General features: G+C 34.9%; 2 protein-coding genes, 1 long non-coding RNA gene and 1 other non-coding gene across 11 annotated transcripts; 1 reads left to right on the top strand and 3 right to left on the bottom strand.

Moving 5' to 3' along the window:
* Window positions 1-255: 255 nt before the first annotated feature.
* On the bottom strand, window positions 256-12625 carry LOC105172125 (glutamine--fructose-6-phosphate aminotransferase [isomerizing] 1). Of its 3 annotated transcripts, none has more exons than XR_002287854.2 (12): window positions 12155-12625; window positions 11054-11226; window positions 9717-9825; window positions 7444-7589; window positions 5735-5899; window positions 3074-3434; window positions 2746-2996; window positions 2545-2659; window positions 2167-2422; window positions 1916-2084; window positions 781-937; window positions 256-650 (listed from the first exon to the last, which is right to left on the bottom strand). XR_002287854.2 is itself a non-coding variant. In XM_011093465.3 (11 exons), exons 1-11 carry the CDS (start codon window positions 12375-12377, stop codon window positions 854-856), a joined length of 2052 nt encoding a protein of 683 aa, XP_011091767.1. In that variant the 5' UTR covers window positions 12378-12625; the 3' UTR covers window positions 256-853. The 3 variants fall into 3 exon arrangements, 1 of the variants encoding a protein (XP_011091767.1); XR_848628.3 differs by having other exon boundaries at window positions 256-611; XM_011093465.3 differs by having other exon boundaries at window positions 256-937.
* A 2658-nt stretch (window positions 12626-15283) lies between these two features.
* LOC105172126 (2,3-bisphosphoglycerate-dependent phosphoglycerate mutase) lies at window positions 15284-16878 on the top strand. The gene is made up of 3 exons (XM_011093466.3): window positions 15284-15452; window positions 15545-15597; window positions 16546-16878. The coding sequence occupies exons 1-3, from the start codon at window positions 15362-15364 to the stop codon at window positions 16666-16668; spliced, it is 267 nt and encodes an 88-aa protein (XP_011091768.1). The 5' UTR covers window positions 15284-15361; the 3' UTR covers window positions 16669-16878.
* Window positions 16879-18810: 1932 nt separating this feature from the next.
* LOC105172128 (uncharacterized) lies at window positions 18811-21477 on the bottom strand. 6 transcript variants are annotated; one of them, XR_002287886.2, is made up of 5 exons: window positions 21280-21477; window positions 20949-21119; window positions 20786-20843; window positions 19259-19478; window positions 18811-19149 (listed from the first exon to the last, which is right to left on the bottom strand). It is a non-coding gene; the product is annotated as an uncharacterized LOC105172128 (long non-coding RNA). The 6 variants fall into 6 exon arrangements; XR_002287887.2 differs by having other exon boundaries at window positions 20794-20843; XR_016067750.1 differs by lacking the exon at window positions 20786-20843 and having other exon boundaries at window positions 20949-21158.
* On the bottom strand, window positions 21350-21452 carry LOC148786713 (U6 spliceosomal RNA). Its single transcript, XR_016068421.1, has one exon. It is a non-coding gene; the product is annotated as a U6 spliceosomal RNA (small nuclear RNA).
* Window positions 21478-23721: the final 2244 nt, after the last annotated feature.

The following is a 23721-nucleotide window of genomic DNA, read 5'->3' as shown; positions in this document are numbered from 1 at the left end:
ATTAAAGAATTCGTTCATTTTTTTTATCATATTAATTACAAAATTATAAATATTACCAACTTATGAGCTCTGTAATCATATTTATTCAATCATTTTAAGTGTTTAATTTTAAAACAAGATTTAATGTTTTAGAAGTCCTAAACCCAATCTTATATATGTAAATTTATAAGATGTTTCATAGAAATTTAACCCTTTTATATTTGCCTGTTGGGCCAAAACTTGGGTAGATACTGAAAGTAGACTAAACTAGGAACAGATCCAAACAAAGTGTGAGCTCTGATGCATATATAATCATACAGCGTCTGCCGTTGGCGTCGTTTGTTGTGAAGTATTCACGTTCTTTCATGTTACCTGTCTTCACAAACTTACTACACCGGAATAACGAAAAACAATGCAGTTGTAGAAGTAGTTGCAAAGAACAGAGAATGAACAATTTGAGTTTCATAAACAAATACGGGTCGGGGCTGATGGATACAGTGATTACAGAAAACATGAATAATTTACCGACGACGTTTCAGCAATATGTTACTGTACAGTCATCTGTCACAAGATCACTTGATCCGTGCGGGACAGGCTCCTATATGCCGTTGTCACGCTTCAAACTCACTTCCCTGGAAATGGTATATTGGAAGAGGTCGAACACGGAGCAGCTAAACAGATGAGATGAATGGATAAACAAACTGGGGAATAATAGCAATCCGTCTTTTGTGGTTAAATGAAATGGTGATGATGAACTGCCCAGGAATTGATATGCGCTCAACATAAAGAGGAGTCAATCACCTTAGCAAAAGATAGCAGATGAGGTCTGTCCGGGACATGTTAAAGAAACTGCAAGAGGGGAAGATCACATATATCACTGAGTAGTCACACTCTTTGCCAGATTTCTGGGCTGATCAACATTGTATCCTCGTAGTACGGTTAGATGATATGCCAGAAGCTGTCATCACAGAAAAAAATGTAAGAATAAATATGAGGCACTACAGCTAAAGCTTAGAGTCAAATTAGCAGAAATGTAAGTGTTTCAATTTCAAATACATTTCCTTAAATATCAGACCAAATATATCTCCTGATGTTTCTTTTCATATATTGGCCTTTCTGAACTTTCCTTATGCTTTGCACTCCAGCTTCTCAGGAACTAACTTAAGCATACAGATTTACCAAGTCTAGGGGCCGAAATACAAGAAAGTATTCATAATGGATCAATGAACGAGTTTAGGTATAGCAATATTACGAAAATATAGTAATCTAATAATTGCACATGCAGTTTGTGAAGCAAACAGTAATTTCTTACTTCAAGAAGCATAGATAAGATGAAACTTCACAAAAAAGAAACTTTCCAATATCAAGCAATACAATACTCTTTGCAATCTCTGTCTCCACCTCTGCCATATGACACTTCAACAATGTTGAATATTCAAATAATAGTCAGTAAAACTTTGAAGCAATCACAAGATATGCGAGTATAACTAAGGCATGATCACAATCCTGAACTAGTTATGATTTATGTACTGGTGCATATCATTTAAAGGCATCCAACATGTAAAAAGTTCCATATGCATCACAGAAGAATTCAATCTTGACAAATATGCTACAAAATAATTAGGCCTTTGTGTCGCAACCATGGTTTCATGGAGTTGAAATAAGACCATAAAATGAGAAATCTCACACTCTAGAGCTAAACCACTTAACCATTTTATTTCTAAAGAGCAAATTCTAATAATTACAGAGTCTGTCCCATTAAAAGACATTCAAGGTCTAGATATGTCTTCATCATCTTAATACAAGACCATTGGATGTATTAATCTATATAATTTTCTCAAATATCAATACCCTTCATTGATACTAAAGATTTCCAAGTTCAGTTAGAAACCCAAAACCAGTTAATGAAGGATTCATAAAGGAGTAACTACATTACCTGCAAGGGAACTATGTTAATCACAGGTTGTAGACAGTCCTCAACCTGAGGAACTTCAATTACACGGCAAGATCCACCAACGCACACAGATGATGCATCTCCTTTAGTGCACATCACTATAAGTCGACCCTTCCGAGCATGAAGTTGCTGAATGACTGACTGCTGCTTGCTGTCCATAAGAAGAAATCTTAGATGAAGCATTTAGAATTATGTCGAAATAATCAGACATTTTTACTAGGAAACTGACTAACCTGAAACAAGCATCTCGGGTGGCAACAACAACAATAGGTAGAGTTTCATCAACTAAAGCCAAGGGTCCATGTTTCATCTCACCAGCAAGTATTCCTTCACTATGCATAAGCGCTACTTCTTTTACCTTCAAGGCACCTTCCAAAGCTGTTGCATAGTTATATCCTCTTCCAAAAACAAGAAGTGATTGCTCAGCAATCAGCAACTGCGCAAGATTTTTCATTTCCTGGTCAAGCTTGAGAACATCTTTCACTTTACCTGCAATTTAGTAAAAAGAGAGGCCCTTGGTTGGAGCACACACATATTCTCCAAAAGAGTTCCTATTGTGGTGTATTTTGGGGGTTGGAGGGGGGGGGGGGGGACAGAGCAGACATACATACTTGGCAAGTCAAATAGACCATCTATAATCGCTTCCCTTCTTGCTTGACTAGATAATGTGTCATCTCCAATTGCAAGAGCCAACATAGCCATGACTACAATTTGGCTTGTGTATGCCTACACATGAAAACATATAATAACTAAAATTATCGGGAGACTATAGAGAGACCAAAAAAGAAAATATATATCTGCAATTCGTCTACCTTAGTACTTGCAACACCTATCTCACAGCCAGCATTTATATGAACACCACAGTGGGTGTGCCTGGCAATTGCGCTACCGACAGTATTTGTGATGCCAACACATAATGCACCATTTTCTAATGCATATTCCAATGCCTGTAAAGTATCAGCAGTTTCACCTGATTGACTAACAAAGATAGCTGTATCTTCTCTGTATATGGGCCCCTGCCTATCTAGTAGATCACTAGCAATTTCTACTGATACAGGAATACCTGAACACAACATTAATTTAGGTGTGTAACCATCAAAGGAACTCTTGAATATGAGGATGACATTTGCCAACACTTACCAGAAAGTTCTTCTAAAATGGGCCTTGCAGCTAAAGCAGCATTATAACTTGTGCCACAGCCAATGAAAACTATCCTTCTGCTTCTCCTTATGGTTTTGAGATGATCCTTTATACCCCCTAGGAGGACACTCTTGGATTTGCATGATCCTCCACGTATGAGCCTCCCTCGCATTGTTGTTGTAAGAGATTCTGGTTGTTCATGGATTTCTTTCTGCATGTAATGTTCATACTTCCCTTTATTAATTTGTTCAACTTCCATTTCCAGAACCGATAATGCACGTTGAACAGAATCTGGCCGAGCCAAAGCTCCAGCATGTTCACCTTTAGCACGGTCAAACTTGAAAATTGATGCACGTCCATCCTGGACCCACCAAAATCAATAAAAGTGAAGCGCACAAGTCTGGTGAGAGAAAAAGGACAAAAGTGACATATTTCTTCAGGTGTATATTAATGCACATGGTTTTGTAGCAAACATGAGTCCTCAGCAATTAACCCTGCTAAAATCACTGCGCATACGGATATTTGTAATTTATTTCTAAAAAGAAAAAACCTCCCATTTGTTCAAGATAACTATACTTGTAATTGGAAAGATTTTATATCACTGACAAAACATAGCAAATATTCAGATGCAAATATTCAGAGAAAGAAACTGTAAATTCTTGATCTGAATTTTTGGTAAGCAATTCGCATGCATTAAATGATAAATGTTATTTCACAGTTCATATCGTTGGTTTTGTATCTGACTAATAAAACATATGTCAGAGATATTCAGACAAGGAAAACATCGATCCTTGGTCTGAATTTTTTTCTAAGCCTTCTGTATGCATTAAATAATGAATGTCATCTACAGTTCGTATTATTGGTCTAAATACTTTTCTGAGCAAAAGAGCAAATTAATCGAACATGCATCGGATAGATGGAAAATGGATCTTTTTCCAGTAAAAGTTTGCAAGTGAACATGCAGGGAGGCCCCTGCCTTTCCAGATCATAAATCAGAGAAGAAATTTTTCTATAGAACTGAAAAAAATAAATAAAAGAGTATCAGTTTCCAGCAAGGGATCCAAGCAAGATCTTTGTGTTTATTTAAATTTAACATTGGAAAAATACTGGGCGACACAGTACCCATGGAAGCCATATGCATGGAGAGTTCCTCAAACTTTTAAAAGCTCTTCAATATTTGAAGACAGGCATATCAAAGGCATGACTATGTTCACACAGTTCAAGACGATATGCCGATAATTGGAACAATAATGTATTTGCACATTCTCTGTCCATTAATCAACCCATCAAAAGATATATCCATTAATCAACTTAAAGCTTGTAGAAGACAATTAAAGGAATTAACAAGCTGAAGTCCTATTTCTAATATTTCCCTCCAGTTTACTCTACCTCACCCAAAAATGAAAAAAGAATAATGATTAGAACAAAGTCCTCCCACTCTCCTATTCACTAGGATATGATGAGTTAGGAACCAGCGTATAAATGGACATTAGATTAAAAGGGCCGGTGACGGTGGTTATAGAAGAATCATGGGGTTGCAAGTGGTTTTGGAAGCTGATTCAGTGGGGCATTGAGGGGCTGCCCCGATGCACAGGTAGGGGCCATAAGCCTCTAGTTAAGATGGAAACAAGTATTTTGGAGCCAGAGACAATGCTATTAGAGAAAAGGGTATGGATAAATTTTCATCAAAAACCCATGGAGAAAATGGCCATTTAGTAATCAATCCCCATGGCTTGATAACCAATCCAGCCTCATCTTGGGATTAATCTGGAGTGAGATTCACTGTCACTTGAAATAAACCAACTCGCCCCTAATCCTCAGAATATAAGAACCTACATACCAAAGATATAACAAAATTTCTCGAAAATCTTTTAAAGACGAGCATCTTTTTTAGATTACTTTTCTTCGGATTACCAATGGTATAGATTTCATCAATTTATTTCTTTCATCTGGAAATTTAATTCAACATAAATATTGGACTTTTGAGGATGAAAAGGCTTAATTACTAGCTAATTTAGTTTGTGCAGACTTGGGGGGGGGGGGGGGAAGAAAAACGGCACGAGCCAACAAGCAAAAAACACTTAATCCAGATATAAAACATGGAAATTTCAACTTCAAAACAAACAGTGCCATTTATTCTCTTTCATATGATTCCATTAATAGAAGTCCAACAAGTTAAAGACAAGACGTCAAGCCTGAAGAGAGAACATGACAAGAAGAGAACTCTAAGAACTTTATTGCAACAAGATAAGATTATCTGACTCTAATGTGACGTTGATTTATATAAAGGTAAATCAACAGTAACAACAACTGCAAGCCCTGCCTTTGTATTATTTATGCATCAAATTCATCTGTAAATTTAGAGAAGTTATTCGTCTCTGAGAAATTATGACTCGTACTTAATGAACTGCACAAAGTTGCCATATTTAATATCATCAATGTCCACAAAGGTGCTTGAGCTCTAGTAAGCACATACATAACATCTATATTCCATTTGATGTCTTCTCTCAGGAAGAAATAGGATAAAATATGATGTATATGACTCTGGTCCTTCAGAATTCTAATGAAATAATCAACAAGTGGTGCTCTTCAAAAGCTTAAATCAGTTTAATTGCAAGGGAGCTATTGGAATCTAGCTATTTTAATCAATTGAAAAAGCACCTTCAGATGAACAACTTCACCATCCTCGATCACCAAGACCTTTTTTGTGTGCTCCACTAGGGCACTGGGATCACTTGACAGGAACAATTCCTTCGGTTGCCCGTTGCTCGAAAGAAATTTAGTGTCGTCAAAAGACGCTCCAATACTGGCTTCTTCACTTAATTCCTGCAACACAGAAATGGCACTTTCAAAACATACACACTTGAAATTACAACCACCCCATCTTTTTTTCCACAGAAACATCAAAGAGTCTTATTATCACTATCAATGTTTTGAAATCTGGACCATTCATCTAATTGGAAAATTAAGTGGGTTAGGGCCACTGGTTCAACCATTTGCTCAACCATGGTCGCACTAATGACGTCATATTTATGTCATAAATTATTATTAATATTTTAAGAATAACATTAAATAATAAATAATTTAATATACTTAACAACTTATCTTTTTTAAAAATAATAAATCATTGTTTTTCTTTGACATTAATAGTTCAATAGAATATATAAAATAATAAAATAAATTTAAAAACAAACTTATAAAGATTAAATACAGGAAATAATATTATATATTTTCAAATTTAATAGAAAATCAGATGCACTAAATTACCATATATAATCTAACAGAAATAGCAAAACTGAACTGAGGAGAAATTAGGATTTTATATTTAGAAATAACATAAAATAGTTAAAACTTAACAGAAATTATCCCATTTTAACAAAAATAATGCATACAAAAATAATCTATTATTCTTTTAGAAATAATATAAAATTAGGATACTTAACAGAAATAATACACATTTTAGAAGAGAAATTAGAGATTTTATCGTGTATTTATACTTTATTGTTGACTCGACCTGTACAATCAACCCAATATCGGGCCACACGGTTCACCGGTTAAACCACTAGGTCAAACGGTTTTCATGAAAAAAAAGTAGTTCTTTGGCTCCTCCGATTTTCTGGTTTCAATGGACCATTTTATGGCCCGATCGGCGGTTCAAAAGGTCCTACTATTTGGGCCGGGCTAGGTTTTAAAACCTTGATCACTATTATCAGAAAATGAAATTCTGCGTGGAAAAAGAGAATCGAACAAGAGAATAAAAGAAAGATTGAAAACAGACAAGAAGCACCTCATATCAGTTGTATCACTAATCCTCCTTGTCCTTGGAACCTTTTTAGATGTTCCTTGTTCACTTGTTTAAAAGATGATTTTGCTAGACAATGCCCATTAACATCTACAGTTATGCTTTCAGCTAGGATAAAAAGTTTTGTCCTAACCACGAACATAAGATGGAGTTCATAAAACCAGTTTGACTAAGAAAAAGCACAATAACATTTTGTGCTTCACTTATATCTACCAGGCTCAGAATATGTGATTCCAGAATTAGTTGATTCATAATTTTCACGATATCTTTTCTACGTAATGCATGAATCATTCAGAAATGTACTAAGAACAACATATTGACTTCTACCAATACTACAGCTCCATTAAATGTGAAAAGTTCAGAATGTTATAAGAAGAGGCAAAAGAAATTTTGAAAATGTATTAAAGAGGTTATTCTCATCAAAGAAAAGAACTCATTTTTCACAAAATACATGTTACATAACTTCACAGAAGGCAGCATTAAAGGATTTCTAAGAGCTAACTTCAATAAATGTAGTGATATAGTAAAGCAAATGCTTGTGCACAAAAAGAGGACTACATAAACTCACTTTTACGCCAAGGAGCAGTGGACTACCACGTTTACATGCAATCAATTCATTTGGATAGTGCCGACTTTTGAAAATGAGAGCATAGGCTCCTTCCAGATGTCTCATAACTTCAAGTACAATTTGACTAAATGTCACACTCTTGTCACCTACACCAAGAACTCGAGTAAATGACACCTTGTGAACGAGTAGCAACCTAAACTTTATAACATAGAAAAACAAAGAAAATATAGTGCACAAAGAGTAACCTAGAAAAAACCTATATTAATCCACAAGAACCAATGAGAACAAATGCAACATAGACATGCTACTATTCACCAAAAGAGGACATAAATAAGACAGGAAAGCAAAATTTCAGATAACCACAAAGCTTATGCACCAAAGTTGCAGGACAAGTTCGTTATTCCTGAAATACAATTTTTTTATGCACACTTTTGTGTACCCAAGTACTTCAACGAAAAAGAGACATTTCTGACAATATTACATTACCACTCTGATGCTTTAATGTAATACAGTAATAGACAACCAAGAGTGGGAAAAAACTGTTACTTTCTTTTGCGTAAAAGACTGAGTCAAAAACAGAATGAGCATACACCAATTGTTGGAAAATACATTTGATAAAAACAAGTCTAGTTACTACAGGCAACCAGTGAAACTGAGAGAGTTTACTGATGATCAAGGCAGCTAAGTCCCACACAAGTCCAAGTCCAAACCAAATAAACGTAGAGGAACTAGTGATAGCCCTAAATAGTAGCCAAAGATAGATTAAAGTCCTTCAAGCAAGGTGGAGGTAATTATTTTAAAAGCAAAAGAAATTAGATTAGCCTATGGAAGGATGGAGAAAACAGAGTAAAAAGGGATAAACTTCTTCGTTGAAAGCAGAAAACCTTTCCTCACTTGGTAAAATAGGCAAAATTTCTTTCATAGGCAGGCTTCTCCTCACTCTCTTGTTAAAGAGGCTGCATAATTACTCTTAATGAAGCCTTCCCTCAACTCTCGCAATTAAAAGGTCTCACACTTAGTTGCCACCTCATTGCAGCATAGGACATTCTATGTAGGCTATGGACATCTTACAGACTATAGCATCTTTTCAAACTATATCACTAAATGCAAATTTTCCAAATCGTACCTACCCCTACCAGAGGGAAGCTTATTATTATGATTCCAATTTCTAACACAGGCATGTTCTAGTAATATATTTTCCACCCGGAAGATGACAAGAAGGGGGAGCAAGGAGCATTTTCCCTACATCTACTGCTTAGTTTTCCCTCACAACAAAGTAAACGATTATGCAGAATTCTCCATGTAAGTCATCTCCTATAGCAGGGACCTGGGATTTCTCCAGGAGGCCAGAAGATTGGAAGTCTTTACCAACACAATGCTTCCAGCATCCTAGGTCTTGCTGGATCGTTAGAGATAACACTTCCCGAGATACCCATTTTAGAAACTGAAGCTGAAGACCATTCCCCCCATGGAAACTACAAGAAACTGTGCTTGAGTATGCTGATATATAACCTAGACAACAGCAGAATTCTGAAATAAGAAATTGCATCATGTGACACTAGTATCCAGTTTCTACATTTAATGAAAACACCCCACAGTCCAGAGAGAAGCTCACAATGATAATAAAAGAAATTTTACTCTTTAGAAGAGAGCAATTTCATGTTCCTTCTGCTCTAATCTTTCCTCCTTCGTCTCATGTATCACTCTCTGAGACTGAACCTTTAAAGTATTCCTTCTAAGCAAACGTCAAGTTCCCTTCTTGGCTCTTCTCCAAAACCTAATCAACCTCTGATCCTTTTGTAATTGTATCCTTGAAAATTGCAGTAGTTATTTTGATGTTCTAACTTAATATATGGTGAACCAACAGAGGTGTGGAAACTTTCCAATATTTTCCTGCATGCTCTAAATTCGCTTGCCCCATTCCAAATACGAGCAGTTTGCTAACTTTGCTTCAGTAACTTTCTGTCGTTGGCTTCTGCATTTTGTCGTGCTGTAGACGAGACATTTATGTCTTAATTTGCTGTCTAGTATAAGTAATTCCTCCTAAGTTGCGCAATGTGAGAAATCGCAGAAAAACAAGACCATTCCTAAACAATTTGCAAGCTACAGCAAAAAATCTGAACCACTATGATCTTGAACACTAGGAAGCGTTAGGGCCTCACTGCTCTTTGCTAATTTATCAACTATGCAGGAAAGACGAAAGGAGAAAATTGTAATGAAAAGTCACCAAGAAATGTAGAACTAGTGCCTTTATAGATGTAGGAGAAAGATACCTTCTTCTTTCGTATTATCAAAGATGAACTTTGCAAGCTTTGGTATGACTTCTGTATCTGTTTCAGATTCAAAACTGAAACCTTGACGAACTAGTGTCTCTTTTAACACCTAAAAGAACATGTAATGCGTGAATGAAAAAGAGAATATCTTATAAGTGTGAAAAATGAAAACTCTATGTTTAGACCCAAACATTATTACTATTCATATGATAATTTATTAATAAGAACTCAAGGAGGCAACATATGAGGACACAAAGAACAAAAACTTAAAGGAGACAAGATAAGAAAGCTGAGGGCATATAATATCCCTATGCAAATGGATAGAAAACAAACAAGTAAAATTATGCCATTTAAGTCTAGAAAGCAGCCAGCTATATTTGGAAACCAGACATCTTAATATATCTCACAGTGGATCCCCTTTTTTAACCACGAGCATTAAGAAAATCAGCTACTCTAGCAAGGGAGGAACTGCAGTAAAAGGACATAGAGAAAAACAATGTACAAGTTGGCTATTTGTTGAACCACCCTCTGCCCTCAATATTTGCTACCATAAAATGGGAAAAGGAGGTGTTATATCTCCAAGTATCTATTTCCAAAGATATAGAGACCTGTGGGATCGTCAACGAAACCAAATTACAAATCCTCTTCAGTATGTAACATAATAATTTCTTTCTGCCAATAGTAATTGAAGTTTAACAAAAAGAAGCAACACCCCTGAAGTAACTCCTGTTTTGACAACTACTTCAACTATGTGCTTTCCCAGTTATAATTAAATTGTTTCCCAGTGTTTCAGGTATACATTGTTGAGTGAATTCCTTTTGGTTATACTATAAAAAACACTATCGGCAAATTCAACCAGACAACTGAAAAGAACTACTCTTTTGCAAGGGCTTTCAAAGATACAGAAACTATCAGTTACTAACATACCATCAATTTTAGTCAATTCACTACACTTCTCATTCCCCAGTTTTCCCTCTAAAGAAAGACATCAGTCCCCATGGTCAGGTTAAACCCCAGAGTTGAATATATAGGGAGGACATTGATTCTCGAAAGAAATGATATATCAAATCCTAAATTGCAATCAATAAAGAGATCCAGGGCTATGATAATCTGTTTTCCCTTTCTTATTTTGCATGAAAACATGTATCGTTCTCATTTGAATCATATTCCTGAACAAAAGTATACTACTAGCAAGAAAAACATTGCCGAATATAGAAGGCAGCGGCAACCATATCCACGCAACAAATCAATTGAAAGCACAAAAGCAACTGCAGAATCAGATCATATTTGGAATAGAACAAGAAAAAATGGCAAAATGGCAGAGAGGGAAAACCAACCATATAATTGGTTATAACTCCATTATGAACAACCAAAAACTCATTTCCTGGATCAGAGGACTGGGGATGACTATTCCTTGGAGCTGGCTCCCCATGCGTAGCCCACCGAGTATGTGCTATTCCAGCATGAATCGAGAATGACTCTTCCAAATTCAAACCCGTCAAGGAAACGTCTGAAAATATGAAGATGAACCACAAGTAATTAGCACCATGGAAGGCAAAGTAAACATGAATCTACAGATTTTAAGCAGGGTATATTGAATAATTTAAAAGCACTTAGATAACAAGTCATACGGAAACACCAAAGAAACCGGAAATCTCCACTGCTCAATGTGCAATCACTATAGTACTCGCTCATGCAGGTTTAAAAAGATCTCAAATGTTTTACTAAATGCATCCAACTAATTTATGCAGCGGCGCTATGCCATCCACCCATGAGTTACAATTCAAAGATTTAGTATCTGCCTGGCTTGGGGGATCCAGAGATTCTTGTTTTTCTGGAACATGCACCATAGTTCACATACTTATGCCTGTTAATGTGTTAGTACAAGCATGTTCATATGCTTACAGCCGAAATTCTGGTGTACACTTTCTATGAAACAAAAGTAAAATCTACCAGAAGTTCAAAACAAAACAACATGAATGTGCAGACAGTGCATTGTCTTAAAATTAAAAAGTAACTGAAAGTCTAATCCTAAAATTCTTACTCTTTAGCAAAGCATGTGTTAATTTTCCGAGCTAGCACAATAAGTAAATGCAGAGCGTCAAAGTTAAGTATGGAACGCATGATAATCAGTAGATATAAGTGAATGCACTTTCGCCACCATGATACTCACAAAAACAAGAAGTTCAACCATGAAATTCCATGACGCATAAGCCCGCAACAGGAAACCATACACCACGCATCCAACAAAAATAATATAAAACCCTCCTATTCATGTCATGCAAACCAGATTTGAACAATTAGTTTGAAGAGAATTCCACATGACCTTATTTCCTCCAGTCACAATATACCAAATACATCAATCCCGAAAAAAGAAACCTAAAAAAGTAAAACAGAAAAGCTAAACCAGATCACCAAAAGTATCATACAATTATTACCTTGGTAGACAGATTTGACAAGTGACTCGATGTTGCCTTCTTGGCGGAAGACCAGAGGGGGAGGGACGGCGTCGCAATCCAAACTAAACGAAGAATCAATAGATATTCCTGCGGAATCATAGCCTCTGTACTCCAAGCGGCGTAGGCCATTGAAAAGCAGTTCCAAAATGTAGCGTCTCTCCCTCCTAACGTCAAAATTTAAATATGCAAAAATCCCACACATACCTGATATCTTCCGGGCCTCTTCTTCCCTATAGTTTTCAAAAAATTCTCGTCTTTTTCCTCGTTTTGGTTGTTGAAAGATTTGCAGAGAAAGTTGGGGAGATGTGGAGGGACGGAGCGGAGGAGAGTGAGGAAGCGAACACTTTTTGACTTGGCAGAGATTTGGAAATTGGTTTTGACAGGTGATTTTTGGGTGTTGGAAGAAAGTGTGTGAGGTTGACCAGTGATGGGATTTTCACAGGTTTGTTGCCAAGTGTCTGTCTTGGAGTTGTCAAGTTTGCTTGTCTTTTTATAGCTCCAATTTGACCCCCCCACCCCCCCACCCCCCCCCCCCATTAATTAAATATTAATAATTAATTTTAAAAATAGTGATATTTGGATATAGAATTTAATAATTTAACATATATTAAAAAAGTATGAATCATTCGTCATATTTTAATTTTTTTTCTTTATTTTTTATTTTAATTATATCCTTTTCATATAATAATATATGAATTTATGTGTATAAATTAGTAATTCCATAATTAGTTTTATAATTGTTAGTTACGCACTTAGTTGAATGAGATAGAATTCTAATAAAACTAAATTATAAGGGTCAATAGCATAATATCCACCTGTGTTTGGAAAATAGTGCGAAATTTCTCTATGTTATATTTATAGACAAAAAACTTCTCGTATTATTTTAAAAAAAACAAATATAAATGTTCTATATCTAAATGTCCTATATGTTGTCCTACTGTAGAAAAATCCGAAATATAAGAAAATAGTTGAAACGGGCTACCTCATTTTGATCAGTGCACCAAGATGTTCGCAAGGAACACCACATCACGGGCATTGCTCGAATTTCTACCCACCTACTCTGTGCATTCCAAACTGCAAACGGCATAAACGATGACCAAACTATAGGGACTAATTCAGACAGTTGTTAATTAAGACATGACTATGAGGATACAACTTTGTCCCATTCATCACCAATTCCATCAAATGAAGAATACTTTTCTACTCCCTCCCCCCCCCCCCCCCAACACCAACCTTCACAACATTGTCTAGTAGCAAGCATTCGACACGACACAGAATGAGCGAGTTGCATTCGAGAAAATGTGAGACCATGAACAGGTTGAATTAGTCACTCCACGGAAATATTGACAGATCAGGGCCAAAGGCCATTGAGTCTATAGATCAGTGTATAAATGAGTTAACAAAGTTTAAAAATCTACCGAATGTCGTCTTCACTACTGCCTTAGAGCATTTTTTTAGTCGTAGCACAAGAGCGATCTTCCTCCATCTAGATGATGAGAACAAACTGCGATGGTTGTACTCATTGGGAAAATGAGTGTGTACGATGGTTTCAACGCAGTGACATCAAAATGATTATTTCTGATTTATCCACTTGATTGTGTTGCCGCTAACCTATCGCGGTTGTAAATCTATTATCTGTTATCAAAGTATTGCGTGTGTTTTTTTTCTTGTTTAATGCCTATGGTGAACCTCAAGTCTTCCATATTATGTATTTTATTTTATTTTTCACATTCTAGGACACATTTATGGTGATAATAAGTGAGGGATCTGATTATGACGTGAACTCGTGAGCAACAGCCAGGGACACCGGAAACTCCACACATTAGAAATATTAAAAATACTATATAATATAACATTATTATATAGTTCATTTAAATAATTTATTATTTGAATAATCTATTTAAATTTATCAATCCGTATAAAATGTTCAACAACAATATTATTAACTAGTTACTAGAGTATATAAAATTATTTATTCAATTATTAAAAATAAAAAATGTAATTTGTTTTTTTTCATATAAATATAATTACAAAAATACTATATAATTAAATCCACCTACAAATAATATATAAGAGATATGATTTTAACAATAAATAGTGATTTTTGTCTCTCAAAGTACAAAATCAAGCATACAACACTTATTTTAAACTATTATAAGTTATATCCAAAAAATCAAATCTAAATATATACATTATTTGCAACATATACTTATTTATTTCTTTTTTCTCTCTCTCAATCTCCACAAAACAAAACGAGACACTCCAAAAATAAATTCAAACCTATGATGCATTGACACGGACACGATAACACATACACAATACAACACGGTGACATGAAAAATACAAAAAATATGACACGACATGACCCTGACATGGCTATATGTAATATATTTTTTATTATATATATATCTTCAACTTCTCATAAAATTAAAATATCCGATATAATATTAAGATAAAATATAAAATAAGCATGTCTTACATCTATATTTTTAATCAAATGTGACTTTAAAAATATACATAATCAATTTATTTTTAAAAGAAGACAATAAATTTTTTTTAATAATTTAAATTAGTTAAATTATCTTCAACATCTCCCGAATTTTTAATAGTTTCATCCTAATTCTTTTAGTTAAGAGGAAACAATTAATTCTTTTTCTTTTTATTAAGCCTAAAACTTTTTTTTTTAAAGACAATAATTTTTTTTTTAAATTATAAAAAAAATTCAAAATATATCGGATACTCCTCGAAAACGTGTCGGACACGCCAACAGCCGTGTCCCTTTTTTTAAAAAAATAATTTTTGACACTCTGTTGCCGTGTTCGATACGTGTCTGAATTGTGTCCGTGTCGAATATATATCCAACACTGTATAGAATATTTTTCAGAGTGTCCTTATATTATAGATTCAAACACTAGCATTGCTTTCTAAACAAATTAAAATGACTTCTATTTATTTTTAATTTAATAACAAGACAAATTAAGGTCCAGGCTAAGCTAATAGACCTGTGCCAAAAAGCCGCAGACTGACGGTTCTTTACGAACCGCTGAACCGGTTGATCTCCCTCACGCCCTGATTTTATTTTATATTTTTTGAAAGTCCTCACGCCCTAATTTAATCTTCCCTTATTCTTGACAAAAGGGAAACCCTAAAGTGGAACTCGTATCCCCCAAAAGAGAGAACAGGGAGATGACGCAGAAGGGCAATCTGTTCAAAGGCCAGCAGAAGAAGAAATCCATCCCTCCCAATCGCCATGGCAAAGTCTCTCACACTCGAAAGGGTAATTCAAGTCACAAAGCACACAATCGTACGAATTTTCACTTGTGTATGCACATAATAAACGTGATATTGATGTTTTATTGGCTCATGAAGGGAAGAGAGCGGTGAAGCCATCGAAGGTTACCAAAGAGATGGACGCTGATAAAGTATGTTCTTCGTTTCCTTGCTCTTTTTTCTTTTTTTTTTTTTCAACGTGCGTGTGTATTTACCGTTTCTCTCTTTCTTTTTTTTTTTGGGGGGGAGGGGGGAGGGTTGTGCATATTTGATATCTTATATACTTGCTTTGAAGTACAGATTTTATTCTGTATCATTGTATGGTTAAGTACAAAATTTGACTGAGTATTGTACGTTGATTGTTAAGACGATGAATTTTGTTTTTGTCGATTTCTAATGGGTTTGGACGTTATGTGCAATTTTGAATTGACTGGAGAGATAACAGGATTCCAATTTGAACAAGTTTGTTTTTCATAGAATTTTTAGGAAATCAGGTAGAAGATGAACTTCGTGAGGAACTCTGAAGTTTATTCAACTTTTAATGATTGCTTTTGTGTTTGTACGTGTTGGAATGCTCTCAATTATACATTTGACATATGTGTTTTAGTGAGTTATCTTTACTCAATTTAGTTGCCATCAGGAAGTCTTATTTGTGCTGTTTGCATCAGCATTCATAAGTATCAAGAATGTATAATTTTTCCTTATGCTTAGGCTTGGTAGCTCCAAAGAAGCTTTTGAGTATTGAAATGTTAGGAGTTCCTTACACAGCTGTTTTTGACAAGATTGGTACCTTTTCTCAGTTTTGAGGGCCATTGGAGTGTAGGCTTTATCAGACCGAACAAGCTTGAATAGAATGTACAAGCATTGGGTCTCTGTTGAATATATTCATTGAACCCAATCAAGATATGCCCCAAGGTGACCATGAGAATAAGTAAATATGGATTTATTTGATATCATATAATGATGGAAGTTGAAGTCTGAACTGCCACATACAAACTATTAGTTATAGTCATCTGAGTTGATACTTCATACTTGATTTTCCTCTGCTTAAATGGGCATGTGTCTTAACAGCCTCCTTCTACTTCTTTTCGTTTCACCAGGAGCTAAGCAAGTTTATAAATTACTGCAATGAGGTAAAAGCTGCTACAGTTGCTAATAAAGATGGTGGCCAGTTAAGTATCGTTAAACCACAGGCAGATTCATCAAGTGGTGCCAAGAAGTAGATGGACATGCGGCAGGTGTATGTGAGTTGTATAAGCACAATTTTGAGTTTACAAAAATGCTAGTTTCAAGTAAATTTTAATTTACCTTCTACCGATTTGTCATTCTTGGGTCTTGCGTCGTGTAGTGCATGTATTATATACTCGAACTGATTTTACATATTGTGCGTGAGAAGTATGAAGAAATGAAATATATAGCACGTCCTTCTGTTATATATACTGAGCCGGCGCTTACCCTTTCATACCTGTGAAAACTTATTGTTCTGATTGCCAATTCATGTAATTTACTGATAAAAGAGCTCCTCCTTGTATAAAGATTATAAAATGCGGTCAATCTGCTTGAAAAGTGCTTGATTCTGTTATTATCTTTGGTCTGTGACGATGTAAAAGTGCTGTGGAATTTTCTTGTATCAAGAATATTTATACTCAAAAACAAGAATGTACCATGAGAGGAAGTTCCCTTATGGTTATTGCTGTGGCTTCTAATCGATTCAGTCGGTATGGAGAATTGGAGGAAAGTGAAAAAGAATGATGATGAGATTCTCCTTGTCTGCTTCACTGTGGTTGTCTGGTAAAAGAAATGAAAATCAAATTCCACGGATATATTACATGTTATTCAAATAAACCTAATAAAAATTTAGTACATATTATTGCAAAATCCAGCTCTCTTCCTTAATAATCTTTACTTATGATAAAATCAGCAAGAAGTATGCTAAGATGTTGCAGTCAATTCGGTCACAAGCAGCGTAGGTCGCATGGGCCTCTCTGCTGCAGGGACCTCTTATGATTCAAAGTAATCTGTTTATGCTATGGCTAGCCATTCTAGAGAGGGTGAGGCCCATGCTGCAGGGACCTCTTATGATTCAAAGTAATCTGTTTATGCTATGGCTAGCCATTCTAGAGAGGGTTTCCATGGTGGATAAATCGTGCACGTACATTGCAGATAGTTCATGTGCGCTCTGCACTGACCAAACTTTGGAGGCGCATTCTCACCTCTTCTTTCAGTGCACTTTTTCTAGGAGATGCTCGGCTACTCTTAATAAAGAAGTATAGTTTGCGCGGCCACATGCCGAGTGGAGTAGGGGTATTGAGTGGCCGCTAAAAGATGGAGAGGGCAGCACTATATCAATGCAGTTTATAGAGCTACCTTGGCAACTTTAGTATATCACAACGAAAGGAGATTGAAGATTGAGTTTTTTTTTTTTGGTTGTTTTTTTACCACTCTGTTAGGCTGAAGTGATTACAAAACACGAGCTGGATCAATTTAGAATGGGATTCGGGGGAAGAATTGCAGAGCTTGCAGGCATATGTCCTATTTAGACTATAGAAGATAGCTTGGATATGTTCAAATTTTCTTGCAAATATATGGGGGTACATTATGCATGCCTTTATGGGCTTGGTGCCCCATGATGAGCAGCCGGTTATATAGTTTTAATAAAATTTACATTTCTTCGAAAAAAAAAAGAAAAAAGAAAAAGAAAAAAGGAGCAGCAAGAAGTATTAGAGATGGCTTCTCCTTGGTGAACGAGCAAACAATTGTTCTTTCTTTTTATTTCTGATAAAATTAATTTGAATTGTAAAGTGACAAGCAAGCTCTACTAATACATCGGAATAATAAAATTTATTTGAATTTGAATTGTAAAACACTCGTGAAATGAAAATTAAATGTAATTTTAGATCGATAAAAGAAAATACTCTAAAGTTAAAATATATTTTTCATACTTTTTTCCCTACTGGTTCTTTAATTTTCATTTCTATCTCAAATCTGTGCTGATTGTGCAATTGACGAATAACAACACATTATTTGATCAAAATCAAAATCATTATATATATTTCAACAATATTCAATTCGCCCATGATAAAAATTTAAATAGCTTTTAATTTATTTTTTTAATTGCAAGTTCAAGAAATATTTTTAATAAATTAATTTAGTAATATGTTTTGGTGATATCATTACAAAAAAACATATATAATTGTTTCATTCATTTTAATGAGTAAGACTTAATAGGTAAGACCCATATCGGATCCAATTATTTTGGATATAAAATGGGTAAGACCCAATGGGTAGGATCTGGATAAAACATACAAGTCACAACTGCAAGTATTTATCGAGTCCGAGTAGGATATTACCCGCCGATCGATAGGTTTCAAACAAGTATCCCTGTAGGTAGCCTGAAAGTTTTTCAATGTAACAATTATTCGGAATATCATACATAAGACAAGCAAATGAAATAAGAATCGAATCTCAAGTCTAACCTTCCCTTTCAGCACATAAACAAAAAGCAGAAAGTCGATGATAGGTAAAAGATGCAAGAGCGATTGAATCACGACGTATATCACTTTCCCTACCTACGAATCTATACAAGCTATTTACTTAATTGGAAAATAATGGTGCGCGTGGGAGAATGCTCATCCGTATGATGGAAGAGCAGCAATGCGACTCAAGCTCCGGTAGGCTAGTGATGAATGTCAGCTACATAGGTACTGCAGAAGCACATCCATGCATTCAATTTACCAAATCTTGGTGTTTGCATTGTCTACTCATGTTTTATCCAAAAAGAAAATGAAATCACGGTAAAGGAACACTTCTCACCATTCTTGCAGCAAGCATCTCATTGCAGTGGGTTCCTGGGAACTTTGAGCCTCATGATCAGTAACCCCAAAGATAATTTTGGTCAAAAATGTATATTCATTGTGCAAAATCTCATGGTCACAGAAAATGCTCAGACTTTGAAGGAATTCTCTGCAAGAATATGCATCTACAAGACTGGAGAAAGTTTAATGCAACAACTCCTTCGCAAGGGGTCCATCATCTATGCAAAACGCTTACATGAGAAAATGAGAAAAAGAAGAAAGCAAAAGCATAACTGAGAAATACATTATATCTCATTATTCTTATGAAGAATCAGTCAATGAATAGAGATTGAAAAGCAACGCAAAGTACTCCAAGAATTTAAAGAGAGAGATCAAATATTCAATTGATAAATAATAACTCTTAACTGAATCTCTTCCGTGTATTAGAATGTTATTTTCTTTTAGAATTATTAGCTTAAGCATTCAGTTATACTGGCAGAAGGATCTGGTGTATCATGAAGTACTTGAAATTAAATCCACTGCAATGTTGTTGAGAAAGGGTTGCTACAAGGTCTTGCACCTGATTCCTAGCAGCGTAACCTACTTTTACATGACAACCTCCCTCTCAAATGAATAAATAATCAAGATGATGCAAAATACAATAATCTTCACCCTATCACTAGATGTTAGCTAATTAAGAATGAGAAGAGTCATGTTCAAACAATACATGCACTTAACAAGCTGAAAGAGAAAGACAAACGAAAGAATCAATCAACTTACTGCAGTTTCCTAAGGTTCCATAAGCAATGAGTTATAGATACAGCTAAAATGTATTCATTATATTCGCACTTGAAAACATAAAAATTGCAGCTGAAGAGGATAGACCTAGAAGTATCTTACCAGCCTGTAAATGATCCAACTGTCGGCCTATGTGTTCATGGTAGATCAGTCAGCATTTGCTGATATACATTTTGTTTTTCTATGTCTTTAGCCATTTTTCCTATACATTTATCTCTGCAGGCATCTAGGAATGTGAACAATGGAGATCACAGTAACCAAAAGTGAATATCAGACACGGTGGCTCTGGGGAAGTAAATAGAAAGCACTCATTCTACTGAATTCTGAACCTATTGTTTCCATATCCAATGTGCTGATAGCAACTACACTAAAATCCAGTGGGTTAGCTTGATCACTCATGCATGACATTCCTTAAAAGTTTTCCCACGAAACTACATGAAATATGTGTCTTATTCCCAGTCCTTAAAGCATTTTAAGAATTCTTGACTCTCTGAAGATAGAAAGAAAAGAAGATGCAAGAACACTCTGAATTTCTGGGATTCAGATTAATCTGCATCTGAACCCAATTCCACATTTTCCTCAATCTTTTCCTGTTAACATAGTTTGCACTTGAAACTTTCGACATCACAGATCGTTAGCATGCCTGAGCAGCGAAATGTTATCAACGGAAACTACACGAAAACAACTAATTTCGAAATGCCATGCCGCTCAATGTTCCCAACAAAAAGGTACATGAAAAGAAATATACCGTATTACCGTCATTATACTCTATATCAACAGGCTTCAAGCATTAAAGCACCAAGGACCTACATAATATGGTCTAGCTCTTAGGAAATGCATCACCTTCTCATCCTCAAACAATTTCCCCGTGTCTAAAATTCAGCTACGCATTTGAGCAAATAGTTTCTTACCTATTTTGCCTGCAGTCTCATGAGGGTCAAAGATGACCGGAGCCACATTGACCTAGGATCCGAAATCATTAACAATGTTCCGACGTCTGTTTCCACCCTCTCCAGAAGGGGGTTTCGACCCTCCATCGGCACCAGCTCCAGCTCCCACTCCCATTCCCAGGCCTCATCCTCCTACGTCACAGTGAATACTGATATCAGAAGATCCATATACTTCAGCAGCTCAGAAATGACCCAAGAATCAGAACTAAGAATCCTAAATCAATTCACAAGAAAGCAGAAGAACCAAAAGAAACTAAAACAAAAATGCCTATAATTTACCATCACAACCAACCTGAAGCAAACCATGAAGCAATTCGATCCTGAGAACATCAAGTGTTCTTGGTTGAAAATTTAGGGAAAAAAAAAATTTGGACCATTTCTCGATTTATGCGTGTCATCCTTGCGCAGGGGCCATGCTAATCTTCTCTGTATCGTTCCAATTTTATCGGATGTCCCCGAAGGGACATACTCCTGTCATCACACCGCGCTACATCAAGAACAAATGGTTTTAATATATCTTCGATGTGGGAAACAGATTTGAAACGTAAATTTGATTAATGGGCTGGACTCATATAGCGGCCCTAGACTTATGAGGCCCATAATTGGCCCAGCACAACTATCACAGGCTACAACACTTTCCTATTATTCAATAGGCGTGTCCAAATTTTGATTAACCGATCAAATCAAAAATTCGATTTTTATAGAATACTAAATCAAAAAAAAAAAAATGATTATATTCGATTTAATTTAATTTTTTATATTGGTTAATTGAACCCCAACCGGATACTAAATTTTAAAATACACATTATATTATAAATACATATATAAATATAATAAATAAAGCAACATACAAAAATTAATATCTTAATATATATATTTATACCAAAAAAATAATAATTTTATGATTAACATATACTTAATTTAGTATAACTATTGATCAATAAATAATTCATAACTAATAAATTAACATTATATTATATGTATATTTGCTTTAATTTTTTATTAATTCGATATAAAATAAAAAGAACCAAATTGTAATTTTAATTCATCAGAATGAACACCTCTAAAATATAAGACCGAATGAGTACACTATTAGAAAACACCATTAATTTTTTATAAAAATAGTAGACTTCTTTAAGCGACCTGTCTCATAATATGAATTATTAAGTCTTAATTCTCAATACCAATAGATTAGTTATAGGTATGCTGCTTTAGATTTGTCAATGGACGGACATTATCTATATCTGAATTTATTATAATATGTAACATTCAAACTCAAACCCGTTACTTTTATATTAGACTCAAACTCAAATCACATACCCATTGAAACAAGTATTTTGGGTATGGGTAGAATCTAGAACTTATGTTACTTGTTGTACGGGTATTAATTAAAATCATTAAATATATATTTTTTTTAATAAATTAATCGACTAGATTAACTTGCCATCTAAAATTCTTAAATATTATACATACTTTATTAATTTCTTTTACGTACTGATAGTTTTAAAAAAAAATTATTAGAGTTTTTCATCTTTATTTTTGTAGTGACAATACCAAGTTAAATTTATGATAAAATTAATTTGAACATAAAATAATAAGTCATGCTTGATTAATATATGGGACTAATAAAATTTATTTGAATTTGAATTGAAAAAAGATCATGAAATGAAAGTTGAACACAATTTCAGATCAACGAAAGAATCATTCGAAAGTTAAAAATATAGTTTTCATATTCTTTTTCCTACCGATTCTTTAATTTTCGTTCCTATCTCGAATCTATGCGAGTTATGTAATTTACATGATCTATTATTTGAACAAAGTCAAGATCATCTTTATGTGTATGGCTCAAAAGTACTTGGCCCAAGAAAAGGTTTAAAGCCCAAACCAGGCCCATCAGCCTATGATGCGGACGGCCTGCTGAAAGATTATCAAGCTCGGCCCAAGAGAGAAGCCCAGCACAAGATTTGTCAGACCTCAGGCTTGCCTTCCAAGCCCAGTCCAAGATAAGGAAAGCGCCCTCAAGGCTCTGGACTCCTTGCAGAGTAGGAGTCCTTACGTAAAAGAAGTTATTTTGCAGACAAAAACGTACTGATCAAACTAAGAATAAGATAGAATCATGCCTTATCCACATGTTTTTTGCCCTTTTTCTCGAAGATACAGGTAACATGTAGAGTCCCCACGAAGGGGGATGCCTTATTTATAAATACAAGCAGCATCCTCCAACGGGGACAACTTCAAGAATTTGGAGATTGCTTTGCTATTTTTGCTGCAACTCTCAACTCGTGCCCTAACCATATTTTGTTTACGAAATTTTTATTTTTATCTCACTTTCTCATTAAAATTTATTTCTTCACTTATTTATTCCTAAATTCAAAACTAACTTGAGCGTCGGAGTGCCAACGTGCTTGTAAGTTTTATTTCTCAAGTCTTTTGCTCAATCAACCCAAATCTATCTTTAAGATCCAAAAACGTTGGATCCATGCTAAAAATCGCAGGCATCATATATATATATATATTTCAACAATATTTAATTTGCACATATTAAAAATTCAAATAGCTTTTAATTTCCCTTATCGATGTAAGATTGTAAGTTCATGAAATATGTTTAATAAATTAATTTAGTAAAATGTTTTTGGTAATATCATTATAAAGAAATATTTATAATATTTAATTTATTTTAATGTGTAACACCCAAAGAGGGGTTCGTTTGGTTTATGTGAAAGAAAAAGAGAAG

Source organism: Sesamum indicum, linkage group LG10 (assembly GCF_026168435.1).
Source record: "Sesamum indicum cultivar Baizhima isolate 11 linkage group LG10, ASM2616843v1, whole genome shotgun sequence".
Lineage (NCBI taxonomy): Eukaryota > Viridiplantae > Streptophyta > Magnoliopsida > Lamiales > Pedaliaceae > Sesamum > Sesamum indicum.
Note: the sequence above shows the minus strand (reverse complement) of the source record. Positions and strands in the feature narration are given on the sequence as shown.